This window comes from Mycteria americana, chromosome 4 (assembly GCF_035582795.1).
Source record: "Mycteria americana isolate JAX WOST 10 ecotype Jacksonville Zoo and Gardens chromosome 4, USCA_MyAme_1.0, whole genome shotgun sequence".
Lineage (NCBI taxonomy): Eukaryota > Metazoa > Chordata > Aves > Ciconiiformes > Ciconiidae > Mycteria > Mycteria americana.
The window spans coordinates 21,723,201-21,749,211 of NC_134368.1; the positions used below are offsets into that span (position 1 = coordinate 21,723,201).

At 36.0% G+C, this 26,011-nt stretch overlaps 1 protein-coding gene across 3 annotated transcripts in view; it reads left to right on the top strand.

Annotated features, from left to right (window-relative positions):
• The window catches only part of RBPJ (recombination signal binding protein for immunoglobulin kappa J region), a 60,830-nt gene extending 41,537 nt beyond the window's left edge, over positions 1-19,293 (top strand). For all 3 annotated transcript variants that reach the window (XM_075499877.1, XM_075499878.1, XM_075499879.1), the window contains 8 exons: positions 4,736-4,901; positions 6,052-6,226; positions 7,749-7,886; positions 8,103-8,215; positions 10,414-10,554; positions 15,402-15,557; positions 16,285-16,388; positions 17,203-19,293. In XM_075499877.1, the coding sequence (XP_075355992.1) occupies positions 4,736-4,901; positions 6,052-6,226; positions 7,749-7,886; positions 8,103-8,215; positions 10,414-10,554; positions 15,402-15,557; positions 16,285-16,388; positions 17,203-17,518 (1,309 nt within the window). In that variant the 3' untranslated portion in view covers positions 17,519-19,293. The remainder of the gene's footprint in view (positions 1-4,735; positions 4,902-6,051; positions 6,227-7,748; positions 7,887-8,102; positions 8,216-10,413; positions 10,555-15,401; positions 15,558-16,284; positions 16,389-17,202) is intronic.
• Positions 19,294-26,011: the final 6,718 nt, after the last annotated feature.

Genomic DNA, 26,011 nt, shown 5'->3' on the forward strand with positions numbered 1-26,011 from the left:
CTTTATATCAGCAAGTAGGAAGCACTGAATCTACATCTCGTCATGCAGCTCTAACAAGTGTGGAATAAGTTTTGTCTAGGAAAGACATTCCTGGTTGTTACACTTCCAGTAATGAAAGAACTCACAAAGTTGATCCCTAACACATATCATGTGTTTTTTAGATCAAGTTGTTAGGTGTTCACCTCACAGAAGAATGTCCTGTGTTGTTTTACTGCTCATTCAGCAAGGAATTGCCAGTCTGCTCATGGCATAGAGAAGAGGTATTAAGAGAATGTGTTATAAATCCAGTGAGGAAATTACATCCTATGTTATTTTTCACCATTACTACTTGTACTGAAAATTCTGAACAAGCTCAGAAGAACCAGACACAGCTGCCTTTCCCTCCAACATAATTTTCTTTTTACTGTAGGTCAGATTAATACTTCAGAAGAATTTTTACCTCCTACTCACTCTTATTTTAGTTTTGTGGTTAAAGAAAAAAGAGGGGTAGGCCCTGTAAATCAAAGGTCGAAGGAAGATTATTTTCATTTGTTCCACCAAACATTGTCCTACCTTATTTCCCATCAGTAGTACTGGAAATTACTTTACCTAAATTACTTTGCTTATTTTGGGGAGGTGACTTTCTCTCTTTTCCTCTTTATAGTTACCTGAAAGCCAGCCTCTCACATAAACATTTACATTCCTATTTACATCGGAAATGTTTTATTAATGAGAGAACCTGTTTCCAGCAGTTATTTTATACATATCAAAGACACTTTCTTTAATCCTCTGTGAAAATTAGAAACATGAGGATACTCATGGATTACTCATGCTATATTGGATAGAAAATTTATAGTTCATCTCTTTTATACATGAGTTCCTAGGATTGTAAATATGAAGTAAAAAGCCCCTAGACTGTACTTGGCTATATCTGAAGGGTAAGAGGCCGACACATAAGAAAACCCATTCAAATTATAAATGTCCAGACTCTTTCTTCTTGTTTGGTAGTTTTAACCAAACTTAAAATTGTCTCAGCTTCAAAAGTTTCTATCCTTGTTCAGTAAGTCATAGTTTTCCAAGTTTTTTCTCTGTGTTCTAATTTAAAAAGAGTGCTTTAATTGTTGTGGCTTGTCTTCTCTTCATCAATGAGTTAAAATTTGTTTCGTATAGGTCTTCATTGCCATCTAGTGGCCATAGTTACTCAAAGGTTTAGAATAAAGCTGAAATGAAAAAGGATATGAAAAAAGTTTGGGATTTTTTTCTTGTGTTCTAACCAGTAAGATAAATACAAAAGAGTACATGAGGAAGAAAGGTAAAGGTGTGATGTTTGCTTTATGGTGTTATACCTACTTGGAATACAAGGGGTTTGGTTTCTTTTTTGCAAAGCATTGCTCTGTTAATATAGGTTGATAGTAATTTTTAGTCTGTGTGTAATTTCTTTATTTCTAATAAAGCTTATAATTGTTAAGAAGAAAATTATTGGGATACCTCCATTAACACTGAAAGCATTTTGTATTGTCATTCAAGTATGAGAATTCAGAAGCTGCAGATATGTGGTGTGCTTTTTTCTGGCGATCTGAGTTTGTTTCCAAAAGATCAACTCTTGAATAAATGCATCTGTTACTTGAAGTTTCTTCCCCCAAAAATTTCATTTCCTAACCTTGGAGTTAGTTCATAACCCCCATTTGAAAAGTATTGTTCATAGGGGAAACATGACGATGGTCCTCTATCTGGGATGGCAAAATAGAGTAGGCCTCCTAAACAGTACTTGGCCATGATCATTGCCCTCGCTTGACCCCCTGCCAGTCTAATAAAAATGTGACTTTCCTATCCTCTTGCTTCCTTCCCACCCATATATATATATATATCTGTGTATATCTATATATTTTTTAAAATGTGATCACAATTGTCTACAGTAGAAATTTTCTCAGTGTAATGCTAAAGCTGTTATTTCTTGCTTTGTTTTGGTTTTCTGTTTTCTGAAAACATGCCAAAAGTTGCAGCAACAAGTAGATGAGCCTCAGAATAGATTTTTTAAAAACAATTATGGTATTTACATCTAGACGTGGGATGATGTAAGACATATAAATTGGATTGGTCATGTAGAAAGTAAATGTACACCTTGTACTTTAATATGAATATTATGATTTTGACCATTGTTGTTGCACTGTCTCCCTCACAAACATAAGTTGTCTTAAGATCATTTTTCCTTTAGGGTAGAGAAGCATTTGAGGGAAATTAGGTCATATCATCTGTCCTGATGTAATCTTTGAAATAAATGCAACTTGAAAGTAGGAAATGCATTCCTGGTTTTGGGATAAAAAATTTGTAGTAGGAAGGCATGTAACAGAAACTCATGGTGTTCTTAAATATATCCCTGCTGCATCAATGAGTGTCTTCATGAAGAAAGCTGGAAGAGAGGTCAGGTAGCAGAAGATAAGAAGCAAAAGGCATAATAGCAAGCAAAAAGGGGATACACAGTGTGTGCTGTTTGATAACATTTATTACTGCTTACTCTTCATGGTGATTTTCAAATTTCAGAACTTCTATTCTTACAACAATAAAGTTACAATAACCCATTCTAATGTCAGATAACTATAAATTTCAACTTTATGATTCATGGCTGGGCTAGTGGAAGTATTCTCTTGTGCTGCGACTGCAAAAGTGTTAAATTTTATTTTTGAGGTAGTTTATTGTGTAGTTTCTCAAGTTGACAGTTTCATCAGGAAACATCTGCTATGCAAATTGGCAAGTTTCTACCTATTGCCTTGATTCTCTGTGTTCTGCATTTTCAATTGGAAGAAAAAAAATTCCAGAGCCTTCATATGACCCATAATTACCCCAAAGAATAAAATATAAATAGTTAAAACCGATGCGATAAGCACATGAAAAAATGTTAGTTGTTAAACTTTGAATAATTTGCTTCTACAAGTGGCTTTCTGTTAATTCATGATTCCATATTTATCAAAATTTCTATGCTTTAGAATAGTGTGAAGGCAATAAAAGGAGCAAATAATTGTTATGATAAGTCTTTGCTGGAACGGATTATCATAATGGCGGAAATACAGCATTTGTTTCTATTTGTTTAGAATTATTAAATTTTAAAAGCAATCTGTAGGAGCAGTTTCACAAATTAATTTAATGGGCTTCTCAAACATGCAGATCTTTTGATGTCATGTAGCAAGCTACTTTCTACAAATTCTCTTTTGTAGGCAGTCTCTTTTCAGACCAGAGCACAATACTTTTGAAAGATGTTCATAGGTGTTTAAGCTGTATGCATATTGGTATATAATTGGTTTTGTTATGTTTAAAAAGAGCAAAATTAAGTGAAAAATTTTCACTGTGGATTTATTGGCAAGATAGAAAATTTCATTTTTTTTGCCTGCAGGGGGTAATTTTTGCTCGTTATCATAACCACTGAGACATTTTGAATTGCAGTAAAACTTAAAATTTGGTTGTTTGTTTCTCTGACAAAGAATATACATTAATTGTGTGCATTAACTGAAATGATTACAAATCTTTGCATTTATTTATATGGATTCTTACTATTTACTTTTTTTTATTATGTGGTTATTAACTCAGGACTTCGGTTTCATCCATTAAGAATTCTGTTACTTAGAAAAGCATTTTATATCTTAAATAATGGTAATTTTGCTGAATAGGTGAGTTAAAGAAGTGTATTAGACTTGATTTTCATACTAAAGCTGACTTCCACTAATTGAGGTTTATGTGGTGCTTAATAGAAATAATCCATTAATTCAGTTGTCCAAAGCCAAATTTTAAAAAGAAGGAAAAAAAAATCCTACCTACCTGTATAACTATTCAGTTGTCCAAAGCCAAATTAAAAAATAAATAAATAAATAAATAAAAATCCTACCTACCTGTATAAGGTAGGAGTCGTCTTTGGATTTCAGAAGTGCCAAGTTAAGTACTACTCTCCAATTTGAAATAAATAGAATAATTAAAAACTTTCTCAGGTATCCTCTCCTGTCATGCTTCGTTAGCTACCTCACAATGGGATGTACTCATTCTGCTTTTTTAACTTTTATCTTAACCAAATGATGATAAAAACACTGACTAAACTAAAATCAAAAGTGATTAGGATTTGCATTTTAACAATTTGCAGAAACTTCACGACCAATACATTGTATTATAAGGCTGCATTTAATTTTGAACATGTTGCTGTAAGTAGCATCTAGAGTGATTTCAGTCAGTGCTGCTAAAGACTAGATCATATATTTTACAGTTACTGATGAATATGTAAAATTATCTATTCTGTATAAAAACTGAAAAGAGATTTATGCTTGGACAGAATAGACTCCTTCCTTGCTAATGACGAAACACTAAATGTTTAGGAATTGTAGTCAGCAGTTGTCTATTAAATTAGTTTGTGAACTGGTCTGTGTGTATTAATCGCTGCATTATGTTAAGTACCTACAAAAGCAAAACACTGTCATCACTTTCGAGGCCTTTTTACTTTCTTTGAGACTCTCTTCTAAGGGTAGAAAGCATTTTCATTTTATAGAGATGCAGACTGTTACCTATCATATATTGAACTGGAAAGATACTCAGTGACAGTGCATCTAATGCTGATTTTCCTTGCTTTTTCTCTTTTTTTGATTTGCATTTTAGAAAATCTTCAAGGCAAATGAAGGGCATGCATGTATAAACTTGAATGCAAAGTGTGAATGGGCTGGGAAGGCTCAAGAATTTTCTTGAAAGCTGTGTGTAATCTCAATGCATTTTTCATTTTCAGGTTCTTTTGTCCTCCTCCATGTGTGTATCTTATGGGCAGTGGATGGAAGAAAAAAAAAGAGCAAATGGAACGGGATGGTTGCACGGAGCAAGAGTCACAACCTTGCGCCTTCATTGGAATAGGAAACAGTGACCAAGAAATGCAGCAGCTGAACTTGGAAGGAAAGGTAGAATTGTAATAAACCACTCAAATTACTGCAAAGGATATTATAGCTACATGGTGCATATTTCAAGGAATACCCTTGCTTATTTTTGATAATTTTGTTACACTGTAGCAGATATTACGTAAGTGGGTTAAAAAAATCCCTCAAAAATATGTAGGACAATTGAATAGGTGGATTTGGTTTGGGGGATCATAGCAGGGTACTAACCTTTCATTTGTAGGTTGTTGGTTCAGAGTCAGTAAACTGTTAGGTTATTTGGTAGGCATCAGTGGTTAACTGAAGTAAGATTTCTGGCCCAAACTCCGTGTCCCTCTCCTTGGCTTGCATGAATGGATAATCTCATGAAGGAAGTATCTGAACAACATCTGCTGCTAGAAGTGGTCTTTAATTCCCTTTGCATAAAAATACAATTAAAATAGCATCTTAATAAATTTAGTAGATTATTTTTTTACAGTGATATAAATTGCTACAAGATTTTTTTAAGATATTTGTGGTGACTTAAACAGTTGGAATAGAACTGGCAGCACGTGAGCGCTCATTTTAGCTGCTTGTTTTATTAAGCAGTATTTTATAGCTACCTAGTACTTCCAGCACAATCTATTTAGAAGTGCTTCATATGTTGCTGAATAGGAAAAGACTAATAAAAGTTCTTTTTGATTTTTTTTTCTTTTTAAGCTCCTGTTTTCACCTAGCATAAACACTTAGCCGAAAGTAACTTTCTAGTGTTTCAAAACCCTTTCAAATCATCTTCCGTCCTTTCAAGAAAAATTTGGCTCAAAACATTTCCTGCACAGGCAGCCTCTTGTGCATGCCCAGTGTACTGCCTGTATAGCTCTACTCAAATGTAATTTTTAGTAGTGCTCTTAACCACTAAGAGATGGCTTTGACACAGCTGTAGTCTCTAATCATCTGTTTTCCAGTCCTGGTAAGGGTCTTTAGAAAGTTGCTAAAGTACTGAAGTTGGGTGGTAAACTTCACAAAGCTAAACAGTAGTCATAAGTGATATACATATGGAAGAGACAGAGAAAGCAGTTTCTGATCTGTTTCAGAAACTATTGCATCAATTTTCCTATTTTGTTCATAATTAAATATACATTGTTTCTTGAACTGGATTGACTTGAAAGAATAAGCAACAGGATGTTTTCACCTACAGAATTATTGCACTGCCAAAACCTTATACATATCAGACTCAGACAAGAGAAAGCACTTCATGTTATCGGTAAAAATGTTCTATGGCAATAGTGACGACATCGGTGTGTTCCTCAGTAAACGGATCAAAGTCATCTCCAAACCTTCTAAAAAGAAACAGTCACTGAAAAATGCAGACTGTAAGTATTTTACAGTTCTTCTCTCTATGTAGCAATCCATTTTGCCTCCTACTAATTTTTTCTTATGTATTCTGAGGTTTGACTACAAAGTAAATACAATGAAATTTTCCATTTCTGTTTTTTCTCATGTATTTCAGAACTGTACATATCAGTGTATTTTAAAGTATTCCAATATAGGTAGGTTACACTGTTGAGTTTTATGCAGTCGCAGTTAATTATTTAGTAAATATAAAAGGTCCACCAAAAAAATTCATTCCAAGGAGTGAATCCTTGTAGACAAATGCATGAAGAATGCCCTACCTCAGCTTTCTAAGCTGTTGGATCTCTTAAGCTGCCATGACCTGGTGTTTAGGATGTTTTGATCAGTATCAAAGAGATAGCTTTCAGATTGTGATAAATGAAGTAGCATCATCTTATCCAAACTGCACTTCATCACATCACAGCCACCTTCTTACTGTCTCATGCCATTTTCATGTTGTTTTTGTTTTTAATATCTTTTGCATGGTTCCTTTTAAATAATTCGTTAAGAAATCTGTATGGTGGTATTTCACCCAGATTTATTTGCTTACCGTGTTTTTCAACTAAAGATATCTCTGGTGCTAATGTATAATTGGGAGCATTTTTGCTTTTCCTCCGAAGTTTTTGCCTGCATACCACTGGAGCACCTCAAGAGATACCCTTTTTTTGTTTGTTTTTCTCTCTTCACTAGTGCTTTAAAAGGCTCTTCCATCTGTGTTGGGCTGGAACCCATTCACCTATGGAATGTGGATCTCGGGGCCGCTAGCTTGCCACATGACTAAAGGCAATCTGTTGCTGTGCAGTTCACACCCGTGGGCTCAGAGTATGCACTGCTGACTTTGTATTCAGACAGATAGTTTTGATGGACAGTGAATATGAACCAAGCATTCTTCGATAGTAAATATGAACCAAGTAGAAGAAACGTGCCCGTTTTGATGGCAAAATGCTAGTTGCTGATTTTGGTTAGGGGAGCAGACTTAGCATTTCTCTCTCTTGAATGATAAGTAAGTTCAGATCTGAGAAAATTTCAAGTTGCATGGTTACAATTTTACATAGTTATGTCTGTTTTCCTTTCAATTGATTGTGATTTGTAAGAATAATTTTTCTTTATACTTCAAATATACTTCAAGTGATCACTGAAAGTTGTCTGAGAACTTCACAAGGGCAAGCTAGAGCGTCTGCTCAAATAATCAGTTGTTGGAGAACTATGAACAGAAAGAGTTTTCAGCTGGCAAGCACTGGCCCATTTGGCTCAGTGGCAAAATTCTGTGAACTAGCATGCCTTTGGAGAACAGCCACTATGTATGTTATCCCACTTGTAATTTTGTGATTATTTTTGGTCTGTCACAAATATAAATATTTTCTAAATGAACCAATAGTTGAGAATTACTTCTTGATTTCCAGTATTCATCGGTTTATTTTACTGTATTTGTGACTTTTTGTTACTTTTCTATGTAATAATGAAGTAATTTTATAATCTCAAGTCTGTCTGTGTTCCTTGCAGTATGTATTGCATCAGGGACAAAAGTGGCACTATTTAATAGACTTCGATCCCAAACAGTTAGCACCAGATATTTGCACGTAGAAGGTGGTAATTTCCATGCCAGTTCACAACAGTGGGGAGCGTTTTACATTCACCTCTGTAAGTAAAAATGAAGCAATATATTTTTTCACCTCCCTCCCTCCCTCCATCCCCACAAAAAAAGTCCTACATTTTTTCCTCCGCATTAATTGCCCGTATGCAGATTTGTTTTGTTACCAAGTTTATATTTGATGTAATAGTGTGATGTTAAATGTTCCTCCTATCGAGGAAAACAGTAATTAAAACAAATAATGTGAAAATTCCTGTTTCATGCAGTGGATGATGATGAATCGGAAGGAGAAGAATTCACAGTGAGAGACGGCTACATTCATTATGGGCAGACTGTCAAACTTGTATGCTCAGTTACTGGCATGGCACTCCCAAGACTGGTACAGTTTAATTTCTCCAATGCTGTAATTAATTTGTACATGGCTACTTAGTGTAATTACATAGTTGGGTTTGCATTGTTTACAATTTTTGTCTTTGTATGTTTCCTTTTCGTAATACATGTTTTATATGGAAAATGGCATTCATTTTAATAAAAACGTATTTTTATATCTGCAGATTAATTCTGTAAGCAAAGAAGAGCTTGTAAAATAAGCATAGGGAATTTTTCAGAATTCAAACCTGCCACAGTAGGTTAATCTGCAAGCTGTCCTTAAGAAAATGTCTATTTTAAAAACAGTAATGTAGGTCTCAGTGTAGCAAAATACTTAAAATATTGATATTGAATAGATGGGTAAAGTCTTTGCAGCCAGTAGGACTATTCTATTTTGTTGAGTTCACACAGCTTTAAAAATGCTCTACTGATTTGAATCTAAAAGCACTTCTGTGTACTTCTAAGGATACATAATTATACCAATATCAGCTTGCAAAAGTATTTTGGACATTTATGAATACTGTCTGTTTTAAATATGGAACATTGGAAATACCTTTGGAATAACTTTTTTCTAGAAAGAGACAATTTCAGCCCTTGTCTTTGTCACAGGTACAAAATTGAATATAACCAGTTAAGGTTTGTGAACCAAAAAAATTACTTTATTGCTGGATACACACTAATGGTTTTTATAAATACATTTAAGTATAATTACAGATTTTTTCTGCTGTTTTATGCCAGCCTAAGTGGAATTTTGTGACTGATAATAAATAATGCTTCATATGAGATAATCTGTGAAATTGTGGTTTGTCAGCCCATTATGAACTTCATACAAGGTTTTGCTAATTCCACTTTTAACTAGCAACAATTTTTAGAGTGTGCCAATGTAAAACCTCTGCAGGCAGGTTTTTGTTCCCCTTCCCAGACTTAATTTTACTAGGACTGTAATGAGAAATACTCTCCCAATATCAAACTTAGCTAAAAAAGAAGATAGCCTGCTCAGAGTAAATGGTATAAAATGATCATTTAAATAGATAATCTTTTTTTTTTTAAATCACATTGTTTGACAGAAAAATCCAGACCTGGTTACTACTGATCTGGTTCAGTGCCCATGAAATTCAGTAAGAGGACCTCAGTTTATTTGTGGGCTTCATGTTAATATTTTCTTACTGCCAAAAGGAGACACCATCATTTATGATTCCAGAAACCTTATTTGTAGGTAGAAATAGATTAGAAGGCTAAAGGTTCCTGTTTTGTTTGCTATTGGGAACATTTGTTCATGCTGCCTTACAAGATTGATTGAAGGTGATGCAATTAAAAGGTAACTTGCAGACATTTTATAGGTTAATGCAAAGAACTTTGAAGAAACAAGTTAACCCTGAAACTTATATTGCTAATAATGCCATTTATTATCATTAGAAATCCCAGAGGACATGGTTGGCTTTCTGATTGTCGGCTTAGAAATCTTCAAGCACTTTGGCTGCTGCTTCTGCTGATGTTGCATAAAATGAAGTATTAAACTTTTTTCTAGAAGTTGATTTAAAATTCCAAGCTACAGATTTCCACTGTCTGTAAGGGAATAACTTTTTTAATTTTTAAAAATAAATTAGTATAACAGCTCTGAATTGTCAGCAGATTTTTTTTCACTGAACTGCCAGATGTAAGGACCAATTGTTCTTTGCAGTTGTCTTTAAGTAATATTTAATGACCAACTATTGTTAAGATATGCTATGATTGTTGTGTTTGCAAAACTGTACTTAAGGGCATCGCAATACCTTTAAAGTAAATCCTTATTTTCAACTGTTCTCATTCAGCAACCAGTCTGCCACAGAATGTTGTCGATGCTATCAATGGTGGAAGCTTCTGTAGAAGTCTATTCATACTTGACCTACTGCTCTTTTGTACCAGGAAATGGAACAAAAGTAGATTTTGCTGAAGCTTCAAGTTTTTTCCCCACTCTTACAGCAAAAAAGATAAAATATATATGCATGCAGCACATTGAAGCTGTAGTACTGAGTGTCACTTCAATGTTGTGTTCTTGTTTCAAAAGCATTGAGAATTACAAATCTAATGTTGGTATTAAAACAGGAGGCATGGAAATAAAAAAAAAAAAAGACCTTTCACTTCCTTTACTAACAGTACATATGTAATCTCCAATATAATGAAGTACAGAAATTGTTCTAAATGTATATGTACAATTTTCATTCACAGATAATTCGAAAAGTAGATAAACAAACAGCGTTATTGGATGCAGATGATCCAGTATCGCAGCTCCATAAATGTGCATTTTACCTTAAAGACACTGAGAGAATGTATTTGTGCCTTTCCCAGGAGAGAATAATCCAATTTCAAGTGAGTTGTTTAAGACTATTTCAATAGATGAGAAGCATGGTTGCGAAGTTTTCCCAAATATTCCCAAAATACGTATGAATGCCAGTTTTGCAGTTGGTTTTGAATGTGAGTCTAGTATTTTGTTTTGAAAAGGATGTCCCTTTCCAAATCTGTTTTTCTTTCCTCATAACCTTCTTCCATGTCTGTCTAGACAATTAATTCTATTTTCTCCAATGGAAGAAATGGAGACACACTAGGAACTTGTGCATGCAATCGTGATACTGTGGCTTACTGTGTTGACATATGCCAGTGGAGTTGCACCACTTGTGTGTCCATTTCTAGATTGCAGCAAACAGGAAATGATACAGTTCATGATAGTCTTGTTTCATGGTGAACTTAGCAGAGTTGCATTTTCTTGCTCTTGACTAAGAGTGTAAACATAGGCAGTTGACCACAGTAATTTGTAAAGCCACAGAAATTTGATTTTTCTGTAAAGAATGTAGCTGTCTCAGTCTTCAAGTATTTGTTTCTCCAGCAGGTGGAGAAAAATATCCCTAGCAAGTTACTGTAAAAGGAATGAACCCCTAGGGAGAGCTGTAAAAAAACCCCAAAACCACAGTGTACAATTGTTCTGACAGCTTATACAATATGCTAACAAGTTGTGGGTTTAGTCTTGTGTATGTTAGCGTGCTTTTAGCAGACTTTCAGCGTGGTAATTCCCATCAGAGTAACAAGACTGTGACCAAGTTCAGGCCTACTTAAGTATTGCAATTTTCTTTAAACAGCCAGGGCAGCTCAAATAGCAAAGGGTGTTGAGAGATAATGCTGTGCTCCAGGAAGATGGCCACGCTCAGGAAAGACTCGGGACTTCCTTAAGAGAACAGCTGTAGCTTCTTGGGTAAGAAAGGTAGAGGTAGGAAAGGGGAAAGTTAACTTTTTAAAGATTTCCCTTAATTTAAGAAGAGGGGACAAGAAGGATTGGTAAAGGCTCAGTTGACTTCTATCCTGAATTGGGACAATGGAAAGAGAATATAAGAAGCTTTGTTCATATTTCAGGAAACATGTTCATGACTTGTGGCTCAGAAGGGACCAGATCTATTGGTTCTAACCACAGCACATAGCAGAGAGGTATCTATCAATATACTTTCTTGTAAAGGAGAATGGACCTTCGTCAAGAAGAAGAGAAGGCTATGAAATGGGAATTGCAATAACTCAGGATTTGCCTTGCTATTTATCTTTCTCAAAGTACTTTATGGGAAGGGCTGAATGAAGAAGCAACTCCTGCTTCTCTGACAGCTGCCTTAGTTCAACATCCTGGAATCGCCTGTGAGACTACCAGGACATCCTACCACTCTTCAGTTTCTGCAGCACTTGTGGAGCCCAATCTGATAAGAGCTCTGAACTTTCCATGTGGGTGGGGCTTAGATAAAAGGACAACCCACTATTCTGAATTCTTTTAGTGGAGTAGGTACCTGCTGCTTCTACTTGTTGAATAAAATCTGGTAACTTGCGCATTGGGCTGTTATCACTCTTTGCTAAGTGAAATCACTGTGGAAGGTAAACTCTTTCTACCAGTGGCAGGAGAGAAATCCCATCTTACCTGTTTTTTCCTTTGGACCAGAAGACCAAGACCAGAGAAACAGGCATGTGTAGCATCTTTCACCTGCCTGCTCTTAAGCATTTACTGTTGAATACAGTTCCTGTAGTAGGAGTCTGGACAGACTGGTCAGTGTAAAAAAAGAAAAAACAAAACCCACAAAAAAACCCCAAACTTTCTTTTAGGGTGACAAGTCTCTCTTGGGTGAATGGAAATAGCCCAATATAAAGATGTCAGAGGCTTAAAGCAGAGAGGCTGTAAAAAGTCAGCAGGTCCGCATGAACCTACAAAAACCTTGAAATTCAGTTGCTGAAGTACCAGTCAGGTCTCTCTTTAAAAATGTCCATGTATTCTGGAGAATACAGAAAGAACATAATTAATGCCTTACTGAATCAGAGCGTAGTCCATATCTGTGTCTAACAGCAGCAATAGACATGGTGCTTAGAGGAAGCAGGCAGACCTGGTCACTTTATGCAGTCCAATGCAGTTGTATTCTGCCAGCATCCACACTTCTTGTATTAAGGGTTGTTAAATGCTGCATCCCTGACTGTCTTTTGGTATCATTTTGTAGATGTGTAGGCCATCCGTTTGATTCCTTTTGAATGTGCTGATGCTCTCTTTTTCTGCAGTATTCTGTCGCAGAAAGTTGAAGAGGTTTCCTGTCCTCTGTGTAGTAAACGTTTGCTGTATTTGTTTTGAATGATCTAATAGTTTCTGTAGTGATTCCTAGTTCCAGTTTTGCAGGATTTAGTGAGCAACAGTTCTGCATTCACCTTACCCATCAACATCTTAATTTCTTCTCTCCAGATTGAAAAGTCAGTCTTTTCAATTGCTTCTCATAAAGTTAGCAGCTCCTTGGAGATTTTAGTTGTCCCTTCTGTACTTTTTTTTTCACCATGGCTTGCTTAGATAGGGAGACCAGAACTGCACACAGTATTCCAGAATTAGTTGAACAAAGGATTTACACTGGCAAAATAATACCAGATACCTTGTTCTCAATATTTTTTTTCTGATGGTGTCTAGCATTGTGTTGCCACTTGCGGCTGCCACTGCACATTGAGCTGGTGATTTCAGAAAACTGTCAGTGGTGACTCCAGGATCCTGAGTTGTAACTACCAGTTCCAAGCTCAGTATTTTATGGGCATCATTTACAGAATTTTTCTTTAGAAACCTCACTTTTATCTAGATTGAAGCTCATTAGCACTTTTTTTGCCCTCTGTGTTCATTTTGATGTCCTTCTGGACATAAAATCTTTGCAGTTGTAACAGCATTTAACTACCTGAAAAACACAGGATCATGCAGAAGTTTGAAGATTTGACTTTACCAGCACACTGGTGAGGACATTGAATAAAACTGATCGCAACAGCAGTCTGGGGGAGGGGACTGCACTGTTGGCTTTTGTGCATTTTGAAAGGAGAATGACTGTTAAGTTTTACCTTTTGCTTTTGCTTTCCTTTAACTAGCTTTCTATTAAAAAAAAAAAACCCACCCACAACTTTTTCTAATCTATTATAATTTCATTTCTTTAATATCCTTTGATATAGAGCTTTCTTGAGTTTTTTTGGGGGGAGAGGGGTTAGTGGTGTTTGGTTATTTGGGTTTTTAAAATCCAAATATATTATATTCCTTGGATTCCTTTTGTCTGTGTCCTTGTGTTTACCTGTTCTTGGGGAATTCTGTCCTTTATCTGTTAATGTTATGCAATTGTTTTTTTCCCATCCTGTTCCCTCTGAAGCTAGTCAATACATGAGGTACTAAGCATGGTGTTAAGGCATTTCAATCTTGAGTGCCACCTGTTGAGAAAGTTTAGTTATAAAAGGAAAGGAAAGGCGGGGGGGGGGGGGGCGCGAAGTGCCGGGAGGTAAACTGCTGTATTTGGAAGTGACAAGGAGGAATGCTTCTCTAGAAGAGGAATCGTAATCTTTCAAGGATTTCTGTGACAGAAGGAGTAATGTGTTCCTGAAATGGTCCTTGACATAGCAGGGCTTTCAGAACAAATTCTGTGGCATTTGCCTTCCACTTTGTGGCAGGAGTTTAGCAGATCTGAAGAAGCCAGTCGAGGATCTTGCACAGGGTCATTCATTTTTTATATCCATGGTTTTATTTGTTGTGAGTTGAAGTACATCAATCCATGCCAACAGGAATTGTAGTCAACCTGTAGGAAAAACATCATGCATCAAAATAGTATACAACAGTTCCTCTTTTGAAGTTGGGCTAGTAATTTAGAAGTTCCATATGTTTCTAATAAAAATATCAGTTGGGTCTTGAGCTTGGAAAGATCTGTAGTTACCATCCTTGTTGCACACTTCCCTTGCAAGCTGTTTTCAGTGCTTTACATTATTATATCAGAATGAAGAGTCCACATAAGAATGCAGCTTTGATCTAAACTTCCTTTCATCTGAACTGGTAAACTCGTGCTAACTGAAGTTTATCTAACAGTTTTGAAGAGTGAAGGTTATGGTCACATACCTAGATATCTTTAAAGCTTAATGGAAGGAAACAGAATTTAGGTATTAAAATTAGAATTTTTGAGTCCCATTTTTTTCTGTGCCTGTGTTTAACCTATACACAATTTCCTTATTAGTTGCTAGATGATGGAATTGTTCAGAGAGGCTTTTGTTGCCATAAAAAATAGTTGTCAGTGTATTTTCTGTCTATATTTATATGTATGTATACTAATTTAGTAATATTTAGTAATATTTACAAGGAGACAGTGAAAGTTTCTGACTAATTTGCAAAGTTGTCATATCAGCTTCTCTCCCCTGTCTTTGCACAAATACTGAAAGACAAGCTTGTGTTTTCCATCATTTTGTGGATGGTGAAGAACTCTCTAAAAAGAAAAAAAAAATCTTGGCCAGATATAAATCATAACTAATGAAAAGTATTCCTCTTTAGTGTGTAGCTATTTTAGTCACTTTGCATTAATAAAACAAGATCTATTTTAAAGTAGCTACTTCTAGTTGCTGTAGTTTGTTGGTTAATGGCTATTGAATAATGTTAAAACTTTGAAAGCTGAACTAAAATAATGAACAGAAGGTTGGAGAGGTGGCAGTATCATAGGTGAGAGTTGCAGTGTTCTCACAAGCTTTAGTTTTCTACCAGTTTTGCTGAAATGTATATGACCGTTTCTCTAGGTCATTTTGTTAGAGGCAAAACATAAGGAAACACGTTTTTGAAATAATAGACGTTGCTAGTGGCCGAGTTGCTTTTTAGCTCTGTGACTTGGCAAACGACCTACAGGTCAGATTTAAAACTTTTCTTTCTTTCTAAGGCCACTCCATGCCCAAAAGAACCAAATAAAGAAATGATTAATGATGGAGCTTCTTGGACAATCATTAGCACAGATAAAGCAGAATACACATTTTATGAGGGGATGGGACCGGTCCATGCTCCAGTGACACCTGTGCCTGTTGTAGAAAGTCTTCAAGTAAGTTTGGTTGGTTTGTTGGTTTTTTTTTTTAATAAACTCTTTTATGTGATATTATTTTTGTCGTACTGATTTAACCTTCATGGTACCTTCGTGGAATACTATAGGAAAACATTCTTACTAGCTTTATAAATAGGAAAACTACTTTATGTTGCAATAATTTTTCTTACCTACATTTCAGAATACATGAGCCTATCCATCACGGGAATAATATTAATATTGTTCTATACATTAAGAATTTTATTTCTTAAAATACTATGGTAGTGATATCCTTAGGACTTCTACTTCTGATTATTTAGAAATTGATTTTGGCTCTTAAAACTGCCAATTATAGATCAAAGAGAGCCAGACTGAAACCTTACTAAGAAAATCAGCATTCTGCTGTGGAAAATCTTGAAGCTCTCCTAACATGCTCTCTGAAAGATTCTTTGTTCTTTGTTTTCAAAACCTTGTTGACTTGTATTCTAAATGGCCCCTATCAGAACTTAGAAGCTCCTTCGGGATATCAAATTAATTGGCAGGATCTTTTAGATGTGTTACTTCTTTACAGTTCAGTTGTGTAGGTGTGTCCAGTTTTATCCAGCTGATAGAAACAGCACTGTTTACAGTTCTTGTATGCATGTGAAGATCTTTTTTTCTGTTTTTTTCTGAGGGGGGTGTGTGTTTATTTTTATTAATACATGTTTTTTGTGGATTTTCTTCTTTTTTCTATTCACTCCCTTTCCAGTTGAATGGTGGTGGGGATGTAGCAATGTTGGAACTTACAGGACAGAACTTCACTCCAAATTTACGTGTCTGGTTTGGGGATGTGGAAGCTGAAACCATGTACAGGTACAGTATTTCCTACTACTTTTATGGTGATTACATTTTACTGGATGCTGTGAAGAGTGTATACTCGTGTATACACTCAAGTGTATGTATACTTTCTGCCCTGCAGAAAGGGATCTGGGAGTGCTGGTTGACAGCAGGCTCAATATGAGTCAGTAGTGTGCCCTGGCAGCCAAGAGGGCAAACCTCATCCAGCTGGTCAAAAGAGGTGATTATCCCACTGTATTTAGCATTGGGCGGCCTCACCTTGAGTATTGTGTGCAGTTCTGGGCCCCACAATTTAAGAAGGATGTGAAGGTACTTGAATGTGTCCAGAGGAGGGCAACAAAGCTGGTAAAGGGCTGCAAGGCATGTCCTATGAAGAGCAGCTAAGGACTCCTGGTTTGTCTAGTTTGGAGAAAAGGAGGCTGAGGGGCAACCTCATTGCTCCTTACAGCTTCCTGAGGAGGGGGAGTGGAGAGGGAAGTGCTGATCTCTTCTCCCTGGTATCATGTGCCAGGACGCGTGGGAATGGTTCAAAGCTGCATCAGGGGAGGTTCAGACTTGACATTAGGAAACATTCCTTTACCGAGAGGGCAGTCAAACACTGGAACAGGCTTCCTGGAGAGGCAGCCGATGCTCCAGGCCTCTCAGTGTTTAAGAGGCATTTGGACAATGCCCTTAATAATTTGCTTTAACTTTTGGTCAGCCCTGAAATGGTCAGGCAGTTGGACTAGATGATTGTTGTAGGTCCCTTCCAACGGAACTATTCTGTTCTGTTCTATTCTATTTTTAAGATTAAGTTTTATTATACTCAGTTGACTCTCCTGTTTTTCAGATGCGCAGAGAGCATGTTATGTGTTGTTCCAGATATTTCTGCATTTCGAGAGGGTTGGAGGTGGGTCCGTCAGCCAGTCCAGGTTCCAGTAACTTTGGTCCGTAACGATGGCATAATTTACTCCACCAGCCTTACCTTTACATACACACCGGAACCAGGGCCACGACCACACTGCAGTGCTGCTGGAGCAATCCTCAGAGCCAACTCAAGCCTCATGGCTTCCAGTGAAACAAATACAAACAGCGAGGGAAGTTACACAAACGTCAGCACAAATCCAACCAATGTCACATCATCTACAGCAACTGTAGTTTCCTAACTACTGTTGTTTCTCTGGACTTTAACTGACTTCTAAGTGCTTCATTCAAGAGAACTGAACAATTTTTGTGGTTTCGTGGGAAAACACCTTTCCATTTTAGGTGATATTATTTGAACCTTGTTACCTGCAAGTGCTGATCTTAAGTATAGAAGCCACAATAAAAAAAAAAAAATACATCCGAAACGTAAGAACTTTATTGAAAATCTATTTTTCACCTGGTTTTTTTTAATGGGCAAGCAACAAAAAATGTGGCTGGGATACATGTTGAGCAAACTAGGAAACATGAACACAACATAGTTTTTATGGACCAAGGAACTTGTATAAGCTTTAGTATAAAAGGTACATTTTCACCATACCTTTTTTGTATCACAACATATAGTACACTTTTGTTACCAAATAGTTTATATTTTTTTTTCCTCTGAGCTTCTGCTCTGAAGTATATTCAGGTTCCAAGCCTGACCATGCTTGTATAATCTAATTACCATACTCTTCCAGTTTTAAAAAAATATATATATTTTTGGTCTGTGGCTGGAACTGTTCCTTTTTTTAAACTGAAGTCTTGTGACTTTTTATGAACTGAAATTGTTTTTATTTCAGCAAGTAGAACCTTGTAAAGGCCAGCATATTTTTTTTAAGATTATATGAAGTCTGTGCAAAAGCTTTAAAAAATGCCTCTGCCTTGCCTGCAATACATGCAATGTATGTTAACTTTAGTGCTCTGTTTTCAGTCATTGTTAATAGTTATTTCTGTTTTCCTTTTTTAAATATGTATTTATAGTGATAATTCATGAGGTTCTAACATTACATGAGTTTTTTTTTTAAAGTGACATCTCAAGCAGTCATATTAATGATTGTTCATGTCACAGGCATACGTTGGTGTTTTTGAAGGGTTGTTACTGGGTTACTCCCCCTCTTCCTTGCTCAGTCATATTGCATCTGAAAATGTTTCAGGATCTGTTCAGGTTTTTCTAATCTTGTACATAATTTGTATTAAGTGTAAGTTAAATGTTTTATTTCTAAAGTGGAATGTTCCCAATAACTTCATTTGGCAGCATGTCTTCTGTCTTGTTGGCATGTAACTAAAATACCATGAGAGGTATGTGCTACAAATGGGATTGGTAGGTGATGCCCTTCATCACTCAAGAATCGCAACAAGCATGTTTTTCTTCATACTGTTCATTAAATTAGGCCAGACTTTGGTGTAACACTTGTATTGAGAACGTGCTTTCATTGTGAAGTGATCATACCATAATAACTAGAAGTAAATTTTATTACTTAGAAATGGGCAAATAGAAAATTGTAAAAGCACTATGAAGATGTCAACTCCTCCTATCCTCATTTCCTGTGGGTTTCTCTTTCCCTGCCAATAGCTTGTGCAACATTCAAGTCTTCTCTCCATCATAAATTCAAGGCTCATTTGCACTTTGACTTTGTTGCTTGTTGCATTTGTTTTTCATTTTGACTTTGCCATGTTTTGTCCTTCGTTGTAGACCTGCCTGCTTCATTTGTATTTGAAAGTATACCCCAGTAGTTCATTTGTAGTCACAGAACTAGGCATAGACTGGTAGGACAAGTTCTGATAGTGTGATCTTCCTCTTTAAAAGCCAAAATACAAATTTTATGGTGTGTTCAGCCTTTTCTATACCCTGAAGCAAGAGCCACAACTGCTGTGTAAATGTGAACCTGTGGCTTCCTACAGTGTGTTGCTTACAAGCTTATCTGTTGACCATTTTCATAGGGTTTTTATTTCTGACCACTTATTCCAGTTTCAACACCCACCACCATTTTAAAGCGTTGTCTCTGCACCATATTTGTGTACTCTGACGCTCCATTCTACTTGTTTGCTTTAGTGCTCTGTTGTATGTGTGAAAACAATGTGGTTAAAGGAAGAAATCTGTTATAAAGCATATTTAGCTAATAGTAAAATCAGTGCCACTGTCCTCCTAAAATGTGCTTGTATTCTACCACAGGCCTTCATATTTGCTATTCTGTATTATGAAACTTATTCCCGTGACATAGTCGCAAGGCTGGTTCTTAGCACTAGTGAATACTGCCTCACCTCATCTCCGTTTCAGTGACCAAGGGCAGAATTCATTGTGGCCTTATCTCTGTTTTAAACTGTTTACTGGCATTTACTTGCAAATCTGTTTACCTTTGTATGTGCTATAAAATTTTGTTTTAATTGTGTTGTGGCAGGAATCATTTCACAGTGTTTTTGTTAGAAGCACATAAGTATCTTACATTACGGCTTAATTCAAGAGCCACAGATTTTCATTACTAATTATACTGAGAATTAAAATAAGTGATATATGTATCAGATTTAGAAGGTATTCAAGAACAAACCATGATATACACACAGTAGGCAAACCATAACAAGCCTTTTAACCTTCAAAGACTATTTAAAATAGCTTTTCAGAACTTGACACCTGCTTTTGTAATCATTATTTTAAAATTTTTACATATAAATGCAATACTTTTTATATTCAGTTTCTTTACTTGCAATAATTTTGCCCAATAGATAGAATATTCCTTGACTTGTAAAGAACCTAGTGACTTAGCCTGATTTCTGCTGTTCTACACACTACAGTCAAGTGGGTGAAAAAAGGGACTATTAAGTTCTGCTTACAAGACCATTTTAAACCCCATTTTTCCCTTGGGCTTGTGGCTCCATTGTTGCCAGTAGTTATTCTCTAGTACAGAAATGGTCTTCCAGGGCCTTACTGTTGTTAAGATGTCCAGTTGTTCAGATATATTATCTTCCTGAACTTTTTCCTGTGGGGTGATACTGTTACAGTTATTGGCCTTGTGAGCTGTTAATCAATTTCATTATATTAACAATATCTCAAGATTTTGACAAAACTACTTTTAGAATGTTTCAGTATGAAACTATTATAACTGTTCAAGTCTAGCTGTTAAGTCTGCTGTTAATTCTATATACATAGAAATTGAGTCTGTGTTCAGAATGTTGTTATAGTTCCAACTATAGGAAGAAAAAGCAAATTAAGTGCTCAAATTTAGCTATGCCTTTTCTTGTTTTCTTTTGACTGGAACTGCATTTCAGAATTCAACACTAGCATAGTCTTTAATAATCTGCTGCTGATGTTTTTCCTAATTATTTGCCCTGAGGGCATCCCACAGCTGTGTTAATAATGGTATTCTGTACTTCTTTTCATTGCACAGACTTACAAGATCAGAATGGTTACCTGAAAAGACATGAACTCAAGACATAAATCAGTGAATTCCATATATACAAAATATTAAGGCCAAGTGAAACAAATTATCTATTGGAAGTAAGCTACCCACTTGTAGATTAAATGACTCCATAGAGGTGTCCATCTTGAAACTAAGACGCTCTTCAATTATTAACCATATTATTTACTTTCTTTCAAAAGCAGCTGTGTTTATGAGTACTGAACAAATGTGTATACTTTCCTGTGCCAGACTTTTGACTTTGTTTTCAAGCACTGTACTGTGGGATTGAGTGGCAGCTTTGTTAGAAAAAGAAGTATATTAGGTTTCTACTTAACCCTTTTAGGACTGAACAATTTCTTCCCTTTAGAAGCTGTAAAATAAATGAGCAGTTCTAACTTTGTAAACATTCTGTCTGTGTTCAGCACTGCATTTGCCCCATCTGGAGGTGCTATGCTAATGTAATTTTTTTTAAATCCTGTAGCATGTGTATACATTCAGTCTTAAAAGGGTTATTTTTACAAACTGTGCACCTGTAAAGTTTCTTAGCAATAAGGTAGAAAAATGAGCAAGTTTTTACCATAATTTTGTAGAATTAATTGCTCAGTTCCATATTTCATCAAGAAAAACCCTGCAATATGGGCAGTTTTGAGGATTAAATAAAAGTAAAATGTAAACCACATAAAAGTGTTTTTGTCAAGTGTACTCTGTGTGTGTATGTGCATATACTATTGGGTTTCACTTTTTTCCTACGAGGCTAAAGATAAAATGCCGTGTTCCTGTTGATGTGACAAACATAATTGAACATCTGTATGATGATATCCTAAAACTAGTTATGATTTGATCAGGTGTTGAAACTTGCCATGTTTTTGTGGATTTTTTTTCAATGTTAACCAAGGTATATGTTTGTGGTTTTTTGGTTTTTTGATTTGTTTTGGTTTTGTTGGGGTTTGGGGTTGGTTTTTTTTTGGTTTGGGGGGGTGGGGTGGGGGGTGTTTGGGGTTTTTCTTTTTTTTTTTTTTTTTTGCGAATGAACAGTGAGGTCATCTATGGAACCAGAACAACACAAAAGAAGACCAACCCCAGGAGTGGAAAATTCATCAGTAGTTGTGAGGCTATGCACACTGGACTCCACTTAAATGGGATATGGAATGTCCACCCAAAAATCTAAATCGGTTTCATTATTGCTTGTATCATTGCTGGAGTTAGATAAGAAACTGTTTTTTCCAATAATGTAAAAAAAAAAAGGTTCACTTTTTTATATTATTTATTAAATAAGAAAAAATGAACTGTGTTTAATTGTTTAACTTTAGCAACTTTATTATTGCAACTAGTATACCGACTTATTTTCATACTTTTTGTAGTTGCAGACTGTCTGATATTTCTTTCAATTGGTTAATAATTAGAACTAGAAATTTAGCAATCTAGCTTATTTCTTACCTTGGCAGAATACTCTAGTAGGGCCATAAGGAACAAATAGAAATTGGACGCTCTTTTAGTTTGCAAGCACAAGTGGCACAGTCACTTGAAAAAAGTTTCTGAGATGGGAAGTAGACACAGCAGAGAGAATTTGGAATGGCAGAAGCCTACCAGTACTAGTTTTGTATTAAACTAATACAAGAACAACTAATTTATCCATAAGACTGCGAAGGGGCCAGAAGTAGTTGTTAAGAAGGTGTGGCAAGAGCCAGAGAGAGAGAGAGAGAGAGAGATTTCATTGGAAAAAATAGATAATTTGACTATAAGGAAGCATTACAGATTTTTATTGAAACATCTGCAAAGGTGAATGCCATTGTTATTAAGACACACAAAATAGCCAGAAACTCAACACTGGTAGAGCTCCTGCTGTTTGAAACAGGGACAGTATGGGCAGATTACATTTCAACATTATTTTAAAGACTGTTACAGCCCATTTCTGGAAAGCTAAATTGATTCTTCTGGAACAGAATAGAAATTAGATCTGAGGTTTTGGCAAAGGGAACGGTCACTTGCTAAACTTTAGTGTTGGTATAGTTGGAAGAAACTGCATGGGATGGTGCTGGTCTTAGATGAAGAACTACAGAAATAAAAAAAACCTCTTCATCTCAACCTTGGCAATTAGCTATATAGGTAGTCTCAATAACGATTCCTGTTAAAATCCAGAGTAGAGGATTAAAAGGAGAATGGTGTGAAATTATTTGGCTAGAGGAAAGGATTCATTTGGAGGATTACATGCAATATACGCCACTTCAGAACATTCAGAATTACGGAACTGGGACAGGTAGTTCACCTTTCACAGTGCCCTGTTTAGATTGGAGTTGCATGCTTCTGAGAAGGGTAGAAAAAACCTGTATGTGCTCAATTAGTGTGTCCGTAAAGGGTATTTATTTCTGATATCCAGTAGCACGTGCTTAGCACGAGGCCAAAAGCATGAAGAGTTACAGCCCATATTATTTTTTTAAAAATACTTTTGTATTGAATATCAACATTAATTATGTATCCTAAAGAGAAATAAGTTGAGGAAGTCTTGGTTCTCTGTAGAAGCAAACTTGCAAGCTAACTGCTGTCTAAAAAAGATCTGATAAAGCCTTCTGAATTTGACATCTTTCAGGTTCTGCATCTCCTTCAAGTATGGAAAAGGATGATTAAAAGTTTGCTGTCATCTTTTCCATGCGCTATTGCCTTTGTATTCTCGTCTCAGTTCCCTTATTTTTCATGTGTACTTTTCCACATCCTTAATTAGTTTGCAGTTTTTGCTCAGAATGTGTAAATTTTGCTGCATAATTTAGGGGAGAGGAGTTGGTGTTAAGTGAGGTGAACTACAACTTCTGAGACTACGTGCTGCCGTCTCTCTGTGCTGTTTCTGCTGTTGTGCTGTGGGGTGGGGGAGAAGGAAATGTTGGTTGTTTTCAGGTGGCTTGTAGGTACATTGAATGGACGTTTATACAGACCTGGCCTTAATGGTCTGCAGGTCATTATCTGAAGATGACACACGTAACTTGGAACTGTATAAAGGTGCCTGTGAATCTCTCTCTGAATTCAGAAATTCTTTGCTTATTATTAATCTTTTAATTATATTTGCTGTCATGTTGCCCCCTCATCTATGTTCATTAAAACCTTAAATCTTCTCTGCTTTTAATTTCAATACCTTTGTTCTATTTGCTTATTTGTTCACTAGGAAATTTGTCCATTTCCACCTCTGCGATGGCGATCTCCACAGATGTGTTTCACAGGCAAGATGGGACTTTGTGCCATTCGAGCTCCTTCTGTGCCCTACCTGCATCTCTTACTGTCTACTTTAGCTTCTCCTGAGTGACTTGACTTTGAAGCCTTTGACATACAAATAAATAATAGCAACTGCATTCATTTGTTCGTTGCTATACCAATACATTAAGGCATTTACAATAAATTGCTGTCCATTGGCCATCCTTTACAGAAGGAAGGATTCGTTACAGAAACCACAGCCTTACAGACCATATCATCAGAATCTTTTTAAGAACTTCATAGTTCTGCTTGAAGAATTGTATACAATTGTACAACAATTGTCTGCTTCAACAATTGTATAAAAGACAGAAGCACAGATCTATACATACTATGTTTCCTGTCTTGAAATTGTCTGTTTTAATAGCCAACTGGTCACAAACATATAATTAGTTCTTAAAATCTCTGAATGAGTTCAATTCTGGTTTGAGCCCAGTGACTTTTTTTTGGGGGGGGGGGAGGTGGTGAGACAGTTTGTTCTAGTGTTTCTTCTTGATTTTGGTAACTCTGATGGAATTGTACATAATCTGTATAGAGCTAATCCAGCCAAGGTTTCTGTGCTGTGAAATGGGACGTGATCTTGAGATCCACATTGGTGCGTTGATTACACATGGCAAAGGTGACAGCAGTGACTTCAAACTTGGTTTTTTTTGTCTCTGTCCAAGACAACTTTGCATGATACTTCTGTATGTGCATGTAGCTGCCGAGTTTAGTTCAGTGCGAATTCTAAATATTTCTTTACCTGCATAAACATGTCTCATGCAGCACCATATAGATATACACACACAAAAAAAGCCCCCCAAAGACACAAATGGTTGGTTTGTATCTTGTTAGCTGCCCTTGTTCCCTTTTGTTCCCAGTAATCTATTACTATAATGTCTTAAATTGTCTTTTTCCTGTTCTTGTACTTTTTTCTGTTTGGTCTCAGTTAGGTGTGCTTCAAATTCTATTTCAGTTCTCTCACTTCCAACTATTTTACTTTGTGGAAATTGGGAAAGGGCAGATGGAGGATTCATGGTGATTAAATTTACTGCCTTAAAAAATGTAATTGGGAATTCCAAAAAAATTTGAGAGGGGGATTCAGCAACATTATTGGATTTTGACATGAAAGAAATCATTAGGATAGGAAATGGTATATCTGATTTTTTTTTATGTACTCAAATCTTGGTCTTAACGAAAGGCATTTCTATGCTTTGCCTTTGAAAGCAAGAATTTTAAATTTCTCACACTGTTTAACATAATTCTCTGGAATTCGTTGTTTGCAAGATTGAGAAAACAAGCACCTCAACATACAGACAAGGCAACTGCAGATTTGCCTCTCGATGTTAATGCAGTTTCTAGTACAGCATCTACTTTCTTCTTTTGAGGGAAGAAAGTAAGCGGTCCCATTGTTCCTTTACCCTGCTCAGATTTTATAGGTGTTGCAGCCTAATGTGTATAACAGTCATTTCAAGCACTGTGGTTAAGTATAGTCGCTAACTGGCACAGTCTGGCAATCTGCAGTAATACAAAGCCGAATGCAATATGAAACCATTAAGAAAAAAAAAAAGTGTTACATCTTGTATTGGCAAAGTAGGCAACTAACACACAATTCTTGATAAAGTAGGAGTTTGGTTTATGTTTTTCCAAATGAAAATGTCTTGTGGCAGTGCTGTGCAGATTACTGATGAGTTATTTCAAATTTCAGAATAGGGTTCCAAGCAAATTAAATTATTTCTGAAGGGCCTGATGTGGATTAACCTTTGTGGGGGCATGTGTATCTGTTTTGACAGTCCTTTTGCCGCTCCATACTGCTTTTTACAGCGTGCCTGGGTTTAAGGAGCCATCTGGCTTTTGGACTTGATGTGATGACCTCAGTTGTGAGACTGATGTTTATGTCATCTTCCCAGTTTACACATTCAGAAAGTTTTGGACTTCTAAATCAGTTTTTGGTAAACAGTTTTACCTTGGAGATTTAATAGACATAGGAATCAAACAATGGTCTGAAAAAATTGTTTATTCTTCATTTAATCTACAAGTAATATTGATAAAATTATTTTTTTATTTTGGGAGAGTAAATGCAGT